This window comes from Nuphar pumila, chromosome 15 (genome assembly GCF_984573655.1).
Source record: "Nuphar pumila chromosome 15, dmNupPumi1.hap1.1, whole genome shotgun sequence".
NCBI lineage: Eukaryota > Viridiplantae > Streptophyta > Magnoliopsida > Nymphaeales > Nymphaeaceae > Nuphar > Nuphar pumila.
The window spans coordinates 63,326,136-63,346,886 of NC_143263.1; the positions used below are offsets into that span (position 1 = coordinate 63,326,136).

General features: G+C 37.0%; 1 protein-coding gene across 1 annotated transcript in view; it reads right to left on the reverse strand.

Annotated features, from left to right (window-relative positions):
• Window positions 1-20,751, reverse strand: part of ATLIG4 (DNA ligase IV) — a 116,284-nt gene that overhangs the window by 48,687 nt on the left and 46,846 nt on the right. Inside the window, exons 11-13 of the mRNA XM_089990550.1 lie at window positions 16,042-16,197; window positions 835-910; window positions 89-213 (exon numbers count right to left, since the gene is read on the reverse strand). Coding sequence (XP_089846676.1) covers window positions 89-213; window positions 835-910; window positions 16,042-16,197 — 357 coding nt within the window. The remainder of the gene's footprint in view (window positions 1-88; window positions 214-834; window positions 911-16,041; window positions 16,198-20,751) is intronic.

A 20,751-nucleotide genomic window follows, 5' to 3' on the forward strand; every position in this document is an offset into this window, starting at 1 on the left:
CAGCAAGCGAAGAAATCAAGCCGTGTATTTATCCTAATAAAATATAGAATGAGAAGAATATGCTGCAGAAGACATCAAACGCTCTAACCTATGATCAACACATCTAAATCCGAACCAGCATGAATGTATTCAGGTTTTAACTTCAACCATTTACCACTCCGATCACTTGGTTCCCATTTGGAACCAAGATCTTTCAACAGAATTCCTTCATCTCTGCATGAGAAAAGAAAAAAACAAATGCCTGATATAATTGAAAGGAAAGACTCCACTGCAGGTTGAAGTGAATCTATTAATCATAAAAGACTCACTTCAGATTGAAGAAAGAGCACCAGATGAGCACATATACTTTCATGAAAATTAAGGGCCCTTTGGGTTTAAATAGTTTATGAAAACCAAAACTTGGCTTTGGAGAAACATCAAAATGTTGAATACCCATATCCCGCCCAAACATATGGCCATTGGCCTGTCTCCATTCCCTCATAAAAAGGAGAATGGGATGTGTGGGAAGGTGGAGGTTTTTGGTACTGTTGCCATCTATGCATTCTTCACATAGAAACAGGAGATAATGAAGAACGACCAAAATTCATCATAGTTTCCATGTCCCTCCCACACCAATGGGCCCAAATTTCAGTATTCTCAATATGTACTACAATAACAGAGCTTCAACATGAATTTCTGTAGGAAAAGACATCAAGACCTGCACAACCAGAACCGCTCAAATCTTGGAACCCAAGATCTTGAGAATTTCAGAACACCATAAGCATTAGAAATTAGAACTTTTTAACTTTCAGACAACTTCAAAACACAATCAGATGAAGTTATGCAAAAGTTTACCTATTCTCAACAGTTTCCTTGAAAAACTTTTCAACTTCCCCTGCATTGTGCACGATAAGAGACCAGAATGGTTCCCCTACAAGATCAATGTTAAAAAAACACTACAAGCTACCACATTACAAGATAGCGCAATCTGAGAGAGCTCTGCAGAGGCATTTATTCCTTCATTTATTTCTTAAGGAAAAGAGCAACCAAAGTGCATAGCACATGTTGTACAACAATAAAATGGTGCTGCAACTCTAAATTAAATGAATAATCATATATCACTGCCTCTGAGAAGCAATAAGCCATGATTTAGTTAGAAAAGAAGATTCATTATCATGTTAAAGTGTACCCAATGAGATGTTGGATTCTATCATGCTAAATCCCAGTTTCCCAGCTTGTAACTGAAAACTAGTTGGAATAACCTGCCACTTCAACTGAAAATTTTCCTCAATGGGCATAAGGCAACACCAACACCTAAAATGACAAACGAACTCTACTTCTATATTTGTACTGAATCCACACTTTCAGATGCTTTTGATGGCATCCGAGTAACATGGTCGCATATTAGAATGGTACATCAAAAAGTTCATCCATCATGAAAAGGAAAGATAAACCATGATTATGTTCATCCTTGAGGATTAGAATATGCAGACATCAACAACTTGTTGAATTCATATGGAATAAGGTACATCACTTCTATTTTTCACCAAAATACTAGTGAGTATACAAGGGTTGTTTCTCCATTCCTTCCTATCTAGAGTTACACCTATGTCACAAGGACTCGGCCAACCGGGTGCCGCACCCACATCGACGCGACGCGATGCGGTGCGGGTGCGGGTGCGGGTGTGGCACCCGATGCGGTCAACTGGACCCTGGGTGCGGTCAACTCACCCAAGGTCATTTGTGTCCAATTTTTGGACAAAAAAAAGGCCCGATGAAAAGGGCTGAGGGGAGGAGGACTAGGGCACCCGAGTATTCCTCCTAAAGCCGACGACGACCCTGATGCCGACGACGACTCCTTCCGACCCCTCCTCCTCAGGTACTCGCTCTCCCTCTCTTCTCTCTCACTCTCACTGCTTCTCTTCTCTCTGTCTCTCTCACTCTCACTCGCTCTCGCTCTCTCACTGTCTCTTCTCTCTGTCCCTCTCACTCGACAGACATATTTTCTATCGTTACTCCGGCAGACATATTTTCAGTAATATATTTTAGTGATTATATGTTTACTGTAGTGTAGTGTGAACTACTTAATTCTGTTGACATTGGTCAGGAATCTAGTTTTGGATAGTGTAGTTTTGACCAAAAAATGTGACTTTTGTATGCTTCAATATTTATGAGAATTTTGAGCCATTGATTTTTAAGCCTTATAAAATCTTGCTTGTGCAATGTAATCGACCAATCCAGCAGCTGGTCCCCGTAAAACCGAACACATACATTGCATCTGTATGGTCAGATTTAAGAAAAAAAAACATGAAAATCTTGGTTCATACTCAGGTAAACGTATTTGTAGTAAGTGTTCTAGAATAGGTTTACTTGAAATATGTTTTCGAGAGAGTGAACTAGGTTCTTCCAATGTTTTTTTTTTTAATTCAATGTAGATGCATTTGGCATGGTTTTTTTTTTTTTTGCTTGGAATCGACTGTCTGATTGTCTATTTTTTGACAAAAAAAATGACTTTTGGATGCTTGAATATTTACGAGAATTTTGAGCAGTTGATTTTCAAGCTTTAAAAGATCCTGCCTATATGTTGTAATTAGCTAATCTGAGAACAGGTTCACATAAAATTGAGCATGTAGATCGCGTCTGTATGGTGAGATTTAAAAAAAAATAATAAAAAACCTACAAAAGTCTCGGGTTTATACTCTTTTAAACATATTTTTAGTAAACTTATTGGTGTCGTTTCTTTTTTCTTAATGAATGGAGACTTAGAATTTTGCACTCAATATTATAAATGATGGATAAATCTTGATTGTGTGCATAATTGATTGATTTTAATATAAGTTATAACTTTTTTTGTGTTTTCAGGACAAAAATGACGGATAAAGGGAAAGGACTTGCTTCATCCTCATCCCCACGTGTGAGTTCTGCTGCTAATGTTGCTGATAGTTGTAGTGGGAGGGATGATACAGAGCCACTATGGGTACATGTAGATCAGCTTGCAAAAACTAAAGGAGGAGGTCGTGGAAATAAGAGATTTCGATGCAAGCTCTGTGAAAGAGATTTTGTTGGGTCTTACACAAGAGTTAAGGCTCATTTGTTAAAGATACTAGGACATGGCATTTCAGGATGCAGAAGAGTTGATAAGGCAATGCGAAAACAATACAAGAAAATACAAGAAGAATATGAGAAGGAGAAGACAGTGAGTGATTCTTATGCAATTAGTGTGTTATTTTTAAGCCACCAAGAAGATGCTCAAAAAAAAAAAGTGAATGTAGGAGATAGAGGAAGAGAAACGATACAAGCATCATTCAATACATATAGAAGGGAGGAGATGGATAGAAAAGTAGCGAGATATTTTTATTTTAGTTCACTCTCATTTAATGCAGCTAGAAATCCTTATTAGAAGGATTTAGTTACTTCTTTGGCAAATTGTAATTTGAGTGGCTATGTACCTCCGAGCTCAGAAAAACTACGAACCACACTTCTTGCAGAAGAGAAGGCAAATGTTGAGAGATTGCTAGAAATTAAAAAATATTCATGTGAGAAAAATGGAGTTTTCATTGTTTCTAATGGGTGGACAGATATTCAAAGGCGTCCACTAATCAATTTCAATACTTCTTCGCTTAGTGGCCCAGTATTCTTGAAAGCAGTTGATGCATGTGGGGAATATAAAAATGTTGAGTATTTGAAGGGGTTGTTTATAGAAGTTGTGGAGAAAGAAAAAGAGATAAAGAGACGTCTCAATTTTTCATTTAGGTCTAATCGCTACTTGTTTAAATAGAGATCAGTCATAAGAAAGAAATTACATATGGGTCCCTCATTATTTAGAGAATACCAAAATCAACCTTAAGTAAAACTATAAGAGGTTGACTTATCTTAACACTCCCCCTCAAGCTGAAGCATAAATATCAATCATGCTCAGCTTGCCGCAACATTTTGAGAAACTGGACTTGGCAAGAGGTTTGTAAAAATATCTGCAACTTGATCCTCAGAGATTACATGCTTGGTAGATATATGTCCAGCTTGAACCATAAATCTTATGTAGTGGCAGTCAAATTCAATATGTTTTGTTCTCTCATGAAATACTGAATTATTTGCTATATATGTAGCCACCTTGTTATCACATATCATCACCATAGGAGATGGAACCTTCACTTAAAAATCAGTCAACACAGTTCGAACCCACATCAATTCAGCTGCAGTTTGGGCCATAGCCCTATATTCAGATTCGGCACTCGACCTAGCAACCATGGTTTGCTTCTTACTTCTCCAAGAAATTAAGTTACCTCCCACAAATACACAGAATCTTGTGGTAGATTTTCTATCCTCTACAGACCCAGCATAATCAGCATCAGAGTAAGCAACTACCTCCAAAGTACCCCCTTTCTTGAATAATAACCCTTTTTCAGGGGACGATTTTAAATACCTGAGTATCATCATTATAGCATTCCAGTGTACCTCTGTCGGTTTGTCCATGAATTGGCTAACCTTGCTTACAACCAAAGCAATATCACGTCTAGTCACATACAATAACTTCCCTACCAACGAGCGATAACTCCTGCTATCAATGGGTTTTGACCCCTCATCTAATAAATGAACTTTGTGATCCATGGGAATATTTGTTGGTTTAGCTCCTAACATTCATGTCTCTTTTAATAGATCAAGAACATACTTCCGTTGAGACAAAACCACTCCCTCACTGCTCCTAGCCACTTCTATGCCCAGAAAGTATCTAAGTAGACCAAGGTCTTTGGTAAAAAAATTGTTTTTGAAGATGAGCCTTTATAGCTGCAATCTCTTTCATGTTATCTCCCGTAAGGATGATGTCATCCACATATACCACCATAACAACTAGGCCTAAGTTAGTTTTCTTAATAAATAATGTGTGGTCTGACGCTGACCTATTAAAACCAAACTTTGACATCACATCAAACAACTTTTAAAACCATGCATAAGGACTTTGTTTCAGCCCATATATCGCCTTTCTTAATCTGCACACCTTCTGACACTCCCCCTCAACCTCGAACGCAGAAGGTTGTTGCATGTATACTGTCTGAGACAGATCCCCATATAGGAATGCATTTTTCACATCTAGTTGGCATGTTTGAGTATAACCTTTTGCTACTAACCTGGCCTTGTATCTTTCAATTGAACCATCTAAGTTGTACTTAATGGTATATACCCATTTGCATCCAACAATGTCCGCACCCACTGAGGGATCAACAAGGTCCCATGTTTGTTGAGACAGTAAAGCGTCCATTTCATCTTGCATAGCCTGCTTCCACATGCTATCGAGAACGGTCGTTTGATAACTCAGAGAAATAGTTTCAACAGATAAGGCTGAGATAAATGCTTTCATCTGATTACCAATTCTGGCATCTGACACAAACTGAGACATAGGATATAAGGTACATTGTCGTGTCCCCTTTCGTAGAGCTATTGCCCTGTTATCATCAACATGAATGTCATTGCTATCAGGAACGCTTACCTCAGGAGAAGAAGAGGATGGAGGCATTGGAGGAGGTGGAGCTCTACACACACACCAAGGGAGGATTGTGAAACCGTGAGGTAGGTAGAGTTGGATTCGGTAATGGGGCACTGATTCCAAAGGGAAAGGAGAAACAGGAAGAGGAAATGAGTCATCTTGATCAGTTTACAACTGAGCACCAGTACTGGAATAATATGGAAGACTCCAAGAAAGATACATCCGCACTGACATACTCTTGACGGAAAATCGGATCATAACATCGATACCCCTTTTGATTCTTTGGATAACCTATAAACATACACTTAGTGGCTAATTTATCACGGTCAGGTCTGAGTCTGTGCACAAAACAAACACACCCAAATACCTTGGGCGAAAGAGAGAAGAGAGGTGTATTAGGATACAGGATGTGCAAAGGAATTTGATCTTCTGTAACGACCCCAATCCATACCCTTTGAAATTGCGGAATATTTTTTTTTTCAATGCGGAAACCTTCCCAGAGATCTAGGGTCCTCACAGTTCCAATTTTCATTAGTTGTCCAACCACCACAAACGAACTTACATTTGTCATCCATAATCAACCAACTAAAACTCTTTTATTAATGAACCAATAAGAGTCTCATACACAACTCAAAAGTGAAGTAACAATTGCAGAAATTAAACAGAACTAAAAGAAGCAAAAATAGAGTCGCTTTGTCCCCTACTAAAACTAACAAGTGCAAGTATGACTCTCATCCATCCCCAGTAGCCAGTCCAGCCTCACTGTTCACCATGTCCTGTGAAAAACCAACAAAGTAGGGTGTCAGAACCGAAATTCTGAGCACAGCTACTTCTAAAAAAACCAGGTGAGACAAAGAACATGGATAAGATTTCACGCAATGATTTGAGTGAGTGCAGATATAAAATTTGTAGCATTCAAATATCCATACCTACCAACATTTATATATGCTCACCAGTCAAGAACAGTAAAGCAACACCATATATCAAGAACTAAATAACCAAACCTTGTAGCATGATTTCAAGAAGTAAATCATATGTTATCACCAACTCATGTCATGATATAGAGGATGATTCAAACATGCATGATCTAATGCATAACAGAAAAATGCATGATTATGTGCAATGCATGATTCCTTTTTATTATCTTTCATTTAAATTACATCTTTCCATATGCATGCCCTATTAAATGCACGCAGCTTTAAGTTTCTCTTTTTATTTACAGTTGCCCGCGGATACACCAAATGGGTACAATCTCCGAGGTCAAGTAGGTTCCCATGGTAGCTTAACACACAATTTGTATTTTATTACTGGGTTCCAACTTAGCCCTCGACCGAATCACCTTCGGAACATTAGACATTCACATCTAATGTCGGGAACCCAAGGGACACCCCACGCCCACAAGTGTCACTTCCTTGGTACCATAAACAAACTCACAGTTGTGACCAACACACCACTCCCGGGTAAAGTGGTGGACTCTTCCTAAAACCGTGGCCATGAGAAAGAACCTCAATATCGGGTTCAGGGGACCAAATTACAGCACACAGAGTTTTTGTATCATCACAGTCTCCCCAAGACCGGATATCTAAGATTCTCATACTCCAGATGAGATATCCCAGAATGTGTATTACACTGTTCTTATTATATTTTTATTAAAGTCAATTCTTTAAGTTTGCAACACCATATGCAAAAGTAAAGTGAAAACCCGCATCCTCCCTTGCGAGGACCCTTACGGAACTCCAGCCCGTATAATCAACTAGAACAGTGTAGTAGTGTGTCAAACCATCTTATGTGGTTCAAGTGATGCAGTAAAAAAACATATGTGAAAGAAAACAAAACTCACGGCTCTCCAGACCGATGATGATCCATTTAGGCCATCGATGCATCCCATAACAAAACCAAAAATAGTGATTTATTCCTAACACTGGGCCCAATTGCCAAATACATGTGTTCAACATTCATGTGCAAGTGTTTTCATATATTCACTTAACGCACTCGCATTCATCCAAAATTTCATACGTACATGAGAATAATTATGCATGATTCTAGATGCCAATACACCTCGATCCCATATATACACAGGCACTTGAAACCAAATCATACACGCACGATAATTCAACATGTCCCATAAATGTAGCTACATGAAACCTTCCATAACATGTGTTATCATCCACACACATGAACATAACCCAAATCTAGAAATTGAAATTTCAGGGTTACACACATTCATATCATGTATGCACCTGTACCAACCAAACTTTGTAATAACATATTACCAGAAATCAAATATCTCACAGGTTACAAACTATAAATCATGCTAACACGTGCCATTAAATATTCAAACTCAACTTTAGGTATATAATAACGGATAGAGCTATCAACGTAAATTTGTTAACTTTGAATTAACTTATGTATGTAACCTGTGCCAAAAACTCAGAGTTAACCATCCAAGTACCCGCATCGGGTATTCAATCAATATTGCCCATCAGGCAAGATTTCCCAAGTGACTGCCTCACAGAAAGGCACATATCTATATGTCACTAAGTGCACTGTCATTCATTTGAACTCAATGTGACAATCTTAAGCATATACAGGCTTTTGTACGCATTCCTCAACGGTGGATTCCATATGAAGTAAAGTGTTCTCAAAACAGGCACCATTTTGCTAACATAGTTTAAATTATGTATGCCATATTTCCCCAACTTTACTAAAATGCACAGACCGTCAAAATAACATGGCTAGGTACCCTATGCCGAAAAGAACTACATGAATCTTCAATGTAGCTCGGATATCACACAGCACGCTCTGTTTCACAGAAAATAACAGGCATTCAAACATTTTAAGAAATATGCATTCTAATAGACATTTGAATACCCAAAAATATGTAGTTTAATATGTCTTTAAACTTCAGAAAAAAGTGCAGCTTAATATACATTTGAACGTTAGCCCAATATGTATTTAGCATTAGAATTATGCAGCTAGAATGCATTCTCATTCAAGAAATCTTCGTGTACAGAGGTGTGCTAATCCACAGTATTCATCATGCTATAATCTGGAAATAAAATTTCAGGAAAATATAAAATACATAGTTCTGATATGCAATTTCATTTACACTTACTGGAAAATTTTTTGTTTTCCATGTACAAGTTCCACACCGAGCCACAATTATGTGTTATTAAACCAAATTTGGTTGTCATATACTTACAGAAAAGTCTCCATATCCGTGAGTATATAGCAACAATTGATTTTATTTAATACCCCAAAAATTCAAACATTATCAATGGACTTAAAACTATAAACAGAAGTTAATGTACAGTATGTAATTACTGAACATCTTTATGCTTAACACTGAAAATCAATGTATTCTGAAACATAGAGCAGAATTCCATTAATTGTCATTGAACTCGTTCTTCATTAGGTTGTGTACAACCCATACATCTGACAGTCAATGTTGTGATGCAACAATGAAAAAAAATCCAAAATGGGTACTAATGTCATTTCCTCAGAACAAGAGAATGTAAGTATTACATGTTATCGACATAAACAAGTATATCTGGATGTGCTAATATATTGAAATTTACACTCATTACACTGTGTATTCTTATAACAAGCAGGACTTAAAACATTCAGACATTACAATAAGCTACACTTGTAACCATACATTACAGATTTCTTACTTATTTTTAATTTTCTAAAAACCAAAAACGATTTTACTTGATAACCCAACAAGAGGCCATCATCGTGTCAGTCGATCGATGTATATATATATGCATCTATCATTAGTTGCACTGTTTCACATTAGCTTCATGGATTTTTAGGAAAAACATAAAATCAGGAATGGACTAACAGTTAATATTTGCACCCGAGTTACGATACATAAAAAAAAATTAGCTCTAGGAGCCGAGTAGCATGGTGACAGATTTGCAGTAATGACTTACCTGATTCTAGGTTTGGGATTTTACCCTAACCGAGATCCCCAAACAGGGATCAACATACATCGTACCTCCCCTTCTATCAGGAACACTAAAAATCCCCAAATCGAAAACCCTTAACCGACAAAAATTTAGACCCCCAACAAATCAACTAGGGTTCCGAAATCCCCAAACTGTAAGGGTTAGGGATTTCCGACAGCATGAACCCCTCCTCTCAAATCACTACCCGAAATCGAAATCAGGTTCGATCCCTCGCCCAAAATCCAAGAAGCACGGTACCTTTTTTGAAGCTTTTCCGACGATCTTTTCGGCGATCGGGGGTTGCAATCGCGTGGGTAGGGCCGGCTGGTGTTGCTCCACTCACTGCCGTGACAGATAAAGCCCCTGTTGGTTGTGGATGGCCGGAGCTTTGCCGGCGACAGGACCTTCCGCCGACGTGCGTACACTGACAGAGAGAGAGAGAGAGGCGAGGGAAGAGAGAGAGCTCAAGAGAAGAGGGCAAACCCTCTCTCCGTTCCCCCTTTTATCGGCCCAAAACCCCTCCTCTACCGAGAGGTGCGGGGTCGGTTACGCCCTGCGCAACCCCCCCCCCCTTGCCCCCCTTTCTTGTTTTGTTAAGGCTTTATCGGGCAACCCTTATCGGGTTGCCCTTTTTTTTCTCTAAAAGGCTGTACAGGGTGCGGCTCGGGTCCAGACCCGAGACCCGTAACCCGACTCCAATGAGATGGATCCACAAGTTGGATCCAACTGTGGATTCTCGGATTAATAAAAATAAATAAATTTTATTCATTTATTGTTATTATTATTATTAAATCGAGATTTATATCATTTATACCTAATTACCCCTTTATGGGTCCTAGATCTGAAATGTGGATCTAGGCCCAATTTGCATATATTGAAATATTTTATAATATAAACAAAAATTTTGGTAGCAAAAATTTTCGGGTTTTACATCTTCGACGAATGATGAAGGCATGTGGTTGATCAAATAACAGGCTGTGATAACCGCATCACCCCAACATGAAGCAGGAACATTGGATTGAATCATAAGTGTGCGGGCTACATCAAGCAGATGCATGTGTTTTCGCTCAGCCACCCCATTTTGTTGGGAAGTATAGGCACAAGTGGTTTGGGGTTGAATGTCATGGTCTCGATAAAATTGCAATAGTGCTTTGGTTTTAAACTCAAGGGCATTATCAGTGTGAATAATCTTGATAACAGATTTAAACTGAGTTTTTATTTTAATAACTAATGATTTTAGGATACTAGGAACTTCAGATCTTTCTTTTATTAAGAACACCCAAGACAACTTAGAAAAATCATCAACAATAACAAGGTAATAACGACATTGGGTCCTGGCAGGAATCTTCCTGAGACCCCATACATCCGCATGAAGAAGTTCAAAGACCTTATGACTAGACTGACTCTGACTAGAAGGGAATGAACTCCGATGATGCTTGCCCAACTGACATGCTTCACACTGGAATGATGTAGTAGACGGAATTTGAAGAATGACACGACGAAGCTTCGACAATGAAGGGTGTCCGAGGTGACGATGCCACTGGACAGAACTCGAAGAAGAATCGAATGCAGCATAAATGTTTCCCACAGGGTGATGTAGATAGTAGACTCCATTTTCTTCATAGCCTCCACCAATCTTCTTCCCCGTTAGCAAATCCTGAAAATGACAGCACACAAGATCAAATATCACTCTACAATTTAGCTCTTTTATAAGGCAACTCATTGATAATAAACTTTGAGAAAATGAAGGAGCATGAAAGACATTTTTCAACTGCAAGGAAGAGGATATAGAGACATTTTTCTGACCAATAACCGGGAAGGAACTCCCATCAGCTAATGAGACTCCCTGATGTGCAGTAATAGCCTTTAGATCTGACAAATTTTGAGAGTTTCCACAAAGATGTCTAGATGCACCAGAGTCAACAATCCACTTACTATCATGGGGAGAAAGATGATCTCCATTAGAGTAGGCTACACCAGCAACAAGAGAAGAGGAAGTTGAAGCACGATGAGAAACCAATTCCTCATATTCTGCACGGCTAAGAGTGATAGATTCACTAGGAGAATCGTTTTCATGTTCCACCTCCAGTTTTGTAGCATTAGCTTTTGGAACATTTGGCTTTAATGGAGAAAATGCAGGTCGTCCATGTTTATCCCAGCAACGATCTTCTAAATGTCTAGATTTTCTACAATAGGTACTTTGGAGTTTGCCTCTACCTCTCATACCTCTTCCACGACATCTGCCTCTAACATTCATAGTATTTTCTTGTCCATAACTAGATGGTACAGCTAAAGCAGATGACTGAGATGCAGGTTGAGATTGTTGAAGAGAGATGGCAAGTCTACTTAATCAATTGTATGCATCAGCAAGAGTAGGAACATCAGACCCGATCAACATTTGAACTTTTGCAACTGAGAACTCTGATGATAGACCTATGAGGAACCGAGCAACCATAGTCTGTTCTTGATGATCCTTTTGTTTTGAGCAACAACCGATGAGCATTCAGTCTTTCAAAGGTTGCCTTAACAGAGGCATAGTACTGGGCCAATGATTGATCACCTTGCTGTAAATTATATATTTTCTGTTCAACTTGTAGAATATGACTCACATTAGTCTCTTGAGAGAACGTATCTCGAAGAGTGTCCCACATCTGTTTAGCCGTATTATAATAAATTAAGCCATCTGCAATATGAGATTCAATGTTATTTATGTTATTATCTTCGTCCCAAGTATCCTGTTTTATCATTAGGTTCAGATTCCAATAGAATATGTTTTCTACGATGTCCAGACACGGACATCATAAAGGTTCTGGACCACCTTGCATAGTTTGTTTCATTTAATTTCACGAAAGAAGAGAAAGGATTGGCAAAGGCTTTATATTCCCCAATAGCTTCATTCTTATAATCAGATTTTTGAGCATCACCCATAATGAATAACACGAACTAAGGAGCCACAACCACTAACGTTGCTGCAGTAGATGTCCTCGTGCACAAAAGAAATAAACTATCACAGCTCGTAAATGACCTGCTCCACAATGTATTGATCCACTATAGTGATTTGCCTTCACCACAACACCCAGATCTGTGATCCAATCTAAATCAACCAGGACATAAGATAGAAAACCCTATGCAGATCCAAAAAAAAACGACGATATAAGCTTCACAGCAATTTGAACATACGATCAGATCCAAAGAAATATGCAAATCTACGACTATAAGAGTTCCTGTTTTTTTTTTCTCTCGACAACCAGAACATTAAAAAAAATAATGGTGATATCAGATTTTTAATCTTCACAGCAACCTGAACATACGATCAGATCCAAAAGAATATGCAGATCCACGACAATGTAAGAATCCCTGTTTTTTTTTACGACAACCAGAACATAAAAAAAACTGACCCACGACAAATTTGGTCGTCGCCCACACCCACGACAACCTTACTACACCGTACTTGTATCCACCATATTTGGTCGACCGAAACCCATACTTCCACCTCGACTTTTAGATCTGATTACAGATCTGAGTCATGACATTTGTCAGACTGCAGATCCGTTATCAGATCTATACCACTCGATTCCCAAAAAAAAAATCCGAACACACCTTAGGTCTGGTCCCCTTCACGCGATCCGGTACCCTTCACGCACGCTTTGGCACAGACCCCGAAGTCACACCCCTTCACACGATCTGGTACCCTTCACGCACGCTTTGGCGCAGACCCCGAAGTTACGCCCCCCAAGGTCGATGGCTCTGATACCATGTGGAGAAAGAAAAAGAGATAGAGAGACGTCTCAATTTTTCATTTAAGTCTAATCTCTACTTGTTTAAATAGAGATCAGCCATGAGAAAGAAATTACATATGGGTCCCTCATTATTTAGAGAATACCAAAATCAGTCTTAAGTAAAACTATAAGAGGTCGACTTATCTTAACAGAAGTAATAAAAGAAGTGAGTGATCAGAAAGTAATACAAATCATCACAAACAATGCTCCAGTTCGTAAAAGTGCAGCATTGAGTTTAGAGAGTGAGTATCCTCATATTTTTTGGACTCCCTGTGTAGCACACAGCTTGAATCTGGCCCTTAAGAGCATTTGCAACCTCAAAGAAGAAGAAAATTCACCAACATATGCTCTATGTTCATAGATTGAAGAATTAGAAAAAAATGTCAAAAGCATTAGGAATTTTGTTGTCAATCATTATCATGCTAATGTTATATTTAATAGGCATTCTGACCTAAAATTGTTGAAGGTCGCTAAAACACGTTTTGCGTCCATCACTGTGATGGTGAAGAGGATTAAGGAAGTGAAGAATGTTTTGGTTAGCATGGTGACCGATGAGAATTGGACATTCTATCATGCAGATGATGATGTCAAGACTCAAGCAATTAAGAAATTTATTATTGATGATGAGTTTTAAAACAGAGTTGTATATTTCCTTTAATTTACTCAAACTATTTGGAAAATGTTGAGAGAAGTTGATAAGGATAAGCCCATGCTTCACAAAGTTTATGAAATATGGGATAATATGATTGAAAAAATACAAGTTGTAGTTTTCAAGCATGAAGGAAAAAATCCTGCATTGGATGATTCAAAAAATTTTAACCATATTCATTCAGTTTTAGTCAGAAGATGGGATAAGAGCAACACTCATTTGCATTGCATGGCACATTCTCTTAATCCAAAATATTATGCAAAAAAATGGCAGGAAGGTGGTATTGGTCGTCCCTCCAAATTTAGACCCAGAGCTATCAAGGCATAAAAATATGTGTATGACAAGACTTTATCCAGAATCACATATTCTAAATCAAGTCACACAAGAGTTTGGAAAATTTGCATCTTCGAAATTATATGGACAGGCATTACTCGTGAGAGAGGAGGATAATATAGATCCTATTACATGGTGGTCAACATTTAGATTAGAAACACCTCTTCTCCAAAGTCTTGCATTGAGATTGCTATCACAGCCAGTTAGTTCATGTTGTGAAAGAAAGTGGAGCACATATTATCAAATCTACAACATGAAGAGAAACAAACTCACCAGCAAGCGTGCAGAGGATTTAATATATGTTCAGTCAAATCTTTGACTAATTTCGTGAACCAATAATGAATACAGGTACTAATTTGCTCTCTTAGTTATTTAACTATTTCTTAGTTTTTTCATTTAAATATACTTGTATTTAACATTTTTAAATTGGGTTTGTAATGAAGACAAGGATCATCCAAAATTTGGGATGTAAACCCAGAAGAGTGACTTAAAGGGAGAGCATGATTTCAACATTACAAACATGGATTTATCGGAGCTCAGTCTTCCTTCTTACGATGCATTTCATGATAAAGAAGAAAATTATTAGGATCCATTACCTCATCGTCATATACGTTGTGTAGGATAAACTTTTGGTATGTAATTATGCATTTTTTGCTTCTTTTGTTAGTATACTATATAATTTACTTCTTTTCTGCTTTACTTATTTGATTGTTTTTATAATTGTGGTGTTGGTTTTTATGATGTAGAATAGAATTGTAGATTGTTAATTTGATTTATTGCATGCATGATGATGAATTAATTTGATGATATTGTGATAATTGTTTTTTATTTCATTAGTGTTAATGTTATTAACTGTTAAAACTTAAAAATTATATATATATATATAAGATTTTTTTTTGCCGCACCCCCGCACCCGCACCCATGTGACATAGAGCTACACCCAAAGACCTTACAATGTTAAACATCTCTCAGATAACCCACCAAGCATTCATTGTTCATCATCTTTTGCTAATTCCTTCTACATGTGTCCTTCAATCTTTTTTTATCAATGGTGTGATGGACCTTCAGTGACATGCCCAAACCATATCAGATGACACATTACTTTTTTTATTGGAAATACTCTTAATGTTTTCAAATATATTCATACATAAATCCTTCAATTTTACTCTATACATCAGCATTACTATAAGCATCCATGAGCAAGGCATTCTCCCTTCCTGTTACTTTTCACTTACAGCTGGAACTCCAAGGTTGGTTTCATTAGCTGACTTAAAAGAAAGGGTCACTTAAAAGACCAACTTCTTTTGCCTTCATTACTCCACAGGGCCTTCAGAACATTCATCACCATACAGAGAGACATTTTTTTTTCTTAAGTAAAAAATGTAGAGTGGCCTTTCAAACATCATAACTTTCAAATATTCATAAATTTAATTGGGCACCTATAAATTTGAATAGAGACAATAAAAAATTGCATCAAATGCCCAAATGTTCAATTCACCCACATCAAAGCGCTTGAAGATTTCAGTTGCAAGTGTTTGTTTCTAAATTATTACATAAAGTACTTGTGTGGAAATATCTCCAAAAGCACTTTGTCATCTTCTGTGATAATATAATGTCTGAGCAAAGTAAGTAGAATACCATCAAATGCCAATGAAAAAGTGAACAAGCGATGCATAGACATAATTGCAAAACTTACGAAGTACTAAAATTGGTAACAAAAACCACTTCAGCACAAAAAAAAATGAGCCAGAATGCTTCTTGAACCTCTTTTACCACTTCTCCTTATAAACTTGCTAATTATACAGCTCTCCGCCAAATTAAAAAATGCCAAACACCAAAGGTAGCAAAGCTTTTCCAGCCAAATTTTACCTGCAGGACGATGAGCATTGAAACCTCCAACAGGCACTAAAATTTCCAGTCTCCCTTTAATTGGTTTGACAACTTTGCGAAGAAGTTCATGACGTTCTTTCAGGCTTTGATGTATCACACTGCTGTCTCCCACATAAAGAATATCGAAGGCAACATCTATAGTAACTATGTTAAGAAAAGCACGCTTTACTAACAAAGGTTTGATTTTCAAGCAACTCAAAGCTCCTATTAATAATAACCCACTAACCAAAACTTAACATGAATATAACTGTAGATACAGGGATAACAACAATAACATCAAAATAAATAAATAACTAAAGACTAACCATGCAAAACAAAAGAGATTTGTTCATAATAACGCTAGTTAGACTACAAATTAACTGTTAGCAGAAACCCCGAGCATATTGGATGCGATTTATGCAATGACAGCTTAGCAATTTAGCATATAGAATAGGTATTTCTCAATTGTTGTTCCTTATAGATACGGAAATATGCATGGAAGCATACTCGCATAGCTGTTGCTAGTATAGCTGCCAATACCAACATTTTTATTTTTAGAAGAATTTAGAAATGGAATTTGAAACTTAAAGAGTTGGAGATATGGATGCCCTCAAGCAATTGCAATCAGTCGCACCATCTTTATCGAGCTTCTCTGTGTTCCTAAAGATTGGCTGGGTGTACCAGACACCATTTCGCAGCCAATCCTAACCGCCATTTCCATGCAGCCTCCAACAGGGAGGTGTTGCTCACGCATGAAGCACTGGTGCGAGGAAGAGCAGAACTCCAACCAAAGAAGCACCATCTAGCACAACCAAAGCCGAGACCTAGGTGTCCATAGTGAAAGAAGAGGAAGAACAAGCAGGGTAGAGGATTTGGCTACAACTTCTAAAGCAGTTCCGAATGTTAGTGAACCATGGAATCCAGTACTTCAAATGAAAATGTACACCAAGCATTGCTCTCTGAACAAAAAATTTTATGGTTAAATGAATAACATGTGCTTATTAAAGCTAATGTTAGCAACGGATATTAACAGATAGGTTGAAATTATGACAAGTAGGATGTCATTTTAGCTAAGGAAAAGCAAGGGATATTAACAGACAGGTTAAAATTATGAAAACAATGACATCATTTTTCACCTAGCCAAAATAGCAATTCAATCCAAATGGAGCACTGTCATTCAAGAACTCTACTAATGACTTTCAAGGTGATAGTTCTATATGGTACTTTCCTTCTACAATCAGGTGCAAGTTCTTTAGGACAAATTCCACTATCACGTCATTTTACCTCTATTTGCAATTTTTTGAATTTATCTTAAACACTTTTTTGCCTTCTTTGTGATAATCAAGTCAGAGATTGTCCTCAATGGTATTCAAAGCAGAGATCCCTCGGTTAGGATAGTGTGATATTACCCAATCCAGCTATTGTATTCAACTCCTACCCAATTTTTCCTTTTTTCAACTCAATGCAGAAATTTCTACTCCTATTAATTCATTTATTTCAAAAATTAAGATCAAATATGTGACCAAAATTCATTATATCATTCTATTCTTAGAATCCACTCTTCAAAGTTCAAATAATTTGATCCAACAAACTCTTCCATGGAACCATATCATATACTCGGAGATCATATCTTTTTACATTTATGCACTCTAGTCTCTACCTTTAAACTTTTCCTTATTTCTAGCCATCTGTTGCCTGGTCTTGGTTTCCGGAATCTTCTAGCTAACCCCAAATTATACCAAGCAATTTATTCAACTTTGGATTTCATCACGCTATATTTACAATTCCATATATACTTTTCAACCTCTCATTACCAATGCAAGAGAATATCCAATTTCTCACATAATGTGCATGCTTACAGTGTAAAGACGTCATTTTTTGCTCTAGATACAAATGAATTAATTCTTCAAAGGTAAATAGTGATCCAACGCTGCTACATCTGTCTGATGCTTGATATATATATATATTTACATGTAACTGCACCTACAATAGCACATATGTACACAAACACACATAAATATGTTTTTTTCTGAAAATAAAATGATATTAATAAACCATAATAGGTGACAAGGATTCACCATCAATAATAACGAGACAGAAGCAAGTCAGACCATTTCACAGCTGCATAAGCAAGATATCTTTTCGAATGTCCAAAATGATGTTAGCAGGTTTCAAAGATTTCCCTCTGAAGAGCTTCTCATTCCTCTTCTTGTAAAAGCCACCTTCAAGTAAGACGTCATTCCCTCTTCTTGTAAAAGCATTTATGGCCCAGCAGGAGCAAACGAGTGAAAGTGGCAAGGGCCAAAGAGAAAGATATGTCTAGCCAAACATATCTAGAAAATGATTTGGAAAATTGAGCAGAACCATAGTATATGATCTGTGGATTCCTCCTCTGCATGGAAAAGATATCAAAGATGCAAGCTTCTTTTTCAGATTCTTTTGCATACTGATTTTATCCATTGATTTCATCCAAACAAATGCTTTAGCTCTTATATGACCGAAGCTCCAAAATGTGTTTGTCAGAAAGGGCTCGACCCTTATGGGTATTAAATAGCATAAGGAAGCCAAAGAGAAAACTGCTGACTTCTCATTTTTTCATGAAATACAGTCCCTTCCATCACACAGTTTCCAAGCTTCAAGCTCCTCTTCATCATTATCCTTAAAAGGCCTTATAAATTGCGCATGCCAACCAGCAGTTGGTTGCCAGCAGTCAATAACCCCAACGTTTTTGTCTTTGCAAAATTAAATAAGCTTGGAAGCATTCAACCAAGGTAGACTATATATACCATTTGTCTACCTAGAAAAGCATATTATTATCCATATCCAACTTGATCTCCAACTGTTGTTATGTCCTCAAGACAAGCCCGCAAACGGTCATGTCTTAGGTTGTGACTATTAATTGCTCATTTTTTATGTTGAGTATTAAATGAATCCAACAAGGCCTTACAAAAGCAAGAGAAAATGAACATTTCCAGAGTATTTGCACAACTCTATGTACTAAAACTAAACTTTTTAATTCAATTTATAGTACAAGCCAAAATCTAATTTTGACATGTTCACAGGAGCCTTCAGTACATAAAGCTAACAAAACAAATGACTTAAAAGCCTTCGATCCTTGCCGACGCAAGTCACAATAGCCCTTACACAATCCTTGCAATTTCTATCACCCAACTTTATTCTAAAAAACACAATAACTATGAAATAAGCCACCAATAACCAATAAGTTACTAATTACCACCCATTTATTAGAATTCAAGGTTTTATTTTTCGAAAGTACTAATTTGAAATTGATTTAAAACAACCATGCATTATAAAAATATCTTTTAAAATTTTATTAATTTGAAAACTGTACCCTTAAAATTTAGGCTACTTTTGGGAGATCTTTTCAAATTTGATTTATAAATTGATTTTCAAGACATAGCACTCTTTTTAGAAAACTCAAAACATGATTCATATGCCAAACTTTTCAAACTACCATGATTGCTTTCAAAATATAAAAGGTATAGTTTGAAAAGGAAAGGGTTTAAAATCCTCAATTTGGTTCTAAAACAGTATTCATCGGTATAACCAATACTTTAAAAAATTTATTGTCCTCAAATCATGTCCTAATCACTACCCACAAAAGCTTCGAGGGTCAGAAAAAATCTTTTTTTTACTAATGAGCCAGAAACCTTTAATGCTAATATCATTGGGCTAACAATATCAACTAGTGAAGGGTTCACTTGTAACAATTCAAAAATCGAGAAGAGTTAAGGCACTAGGCCAATATCTTCAACAGATAACATTTAATTTCATTAACTAGACCAAAGAATCAATTAAACTCAAGACCAATCTACTAAGCTAGTAGAAGTCTCATGATAAGTCTCTGGGCTATAACATTTAACATCCAACGGTTCGATATATATCAGAGTTACCAGTCAAGGAAGTGGGAGCGGGAAGCGATACGGGAAGCGGGAGCAGGAAGCGAGGCACTTTCAAAATTTTAGGAAGCTGGGAAGCGTGGGACCACTTAGAAGAAAATTATGAACCGTCTCGGAAGCGACCTAGGAAGCGAACCGGAAGCGACCTAGGAAGCGAACCGGAAGCGAGGGAGAAGCGTGCTTCCCATAAATGGGAAGCACATTTTCCATAAAAGGGAAGTGCACTTCCCAAAAAAGGGGATGCTTCCCCATGCGTTTCGGAAGCGCGACGTTTCGCACTTCCGAAGCGCGCTTCCCCTTTTACCTAGGCGCTTCCGGTAACTCTGATATATATACAATACAGAAGTGATTAGACATCTTAAATTCACAAATGCTTTAAAACTGAAAGTCATTTTGCTTGAAAAATTGCATATACTTTCAATCAATAAATTAATGAGCATAAATTCTACATCTTTTTAAATGAAAAGTTACTTGAAACAAACATAAATTCATTTGTAAAATCATAGGTGTGAATAGTCTTTTGAAAGCACAATATTTTTATTTTTTTTAAACCATAGGTATGAACAGTCCTTTAAAATAATCACTTTTGAAACCATAGGTAGCGCAGGCTTTTTCATTCATGTTGAAGTATAAAAAAGAATAGCTTTACAATTATGACCAATAAATTCAACAATTATGAAAAATAGAAAGATTCTTATCATTATAACTTACATTAACAATTTATAATAAAAGAAAATGCAAAAAAAACATAATTAATAGTCCAAATTTAACTCTAATCACAAGTAGAAAT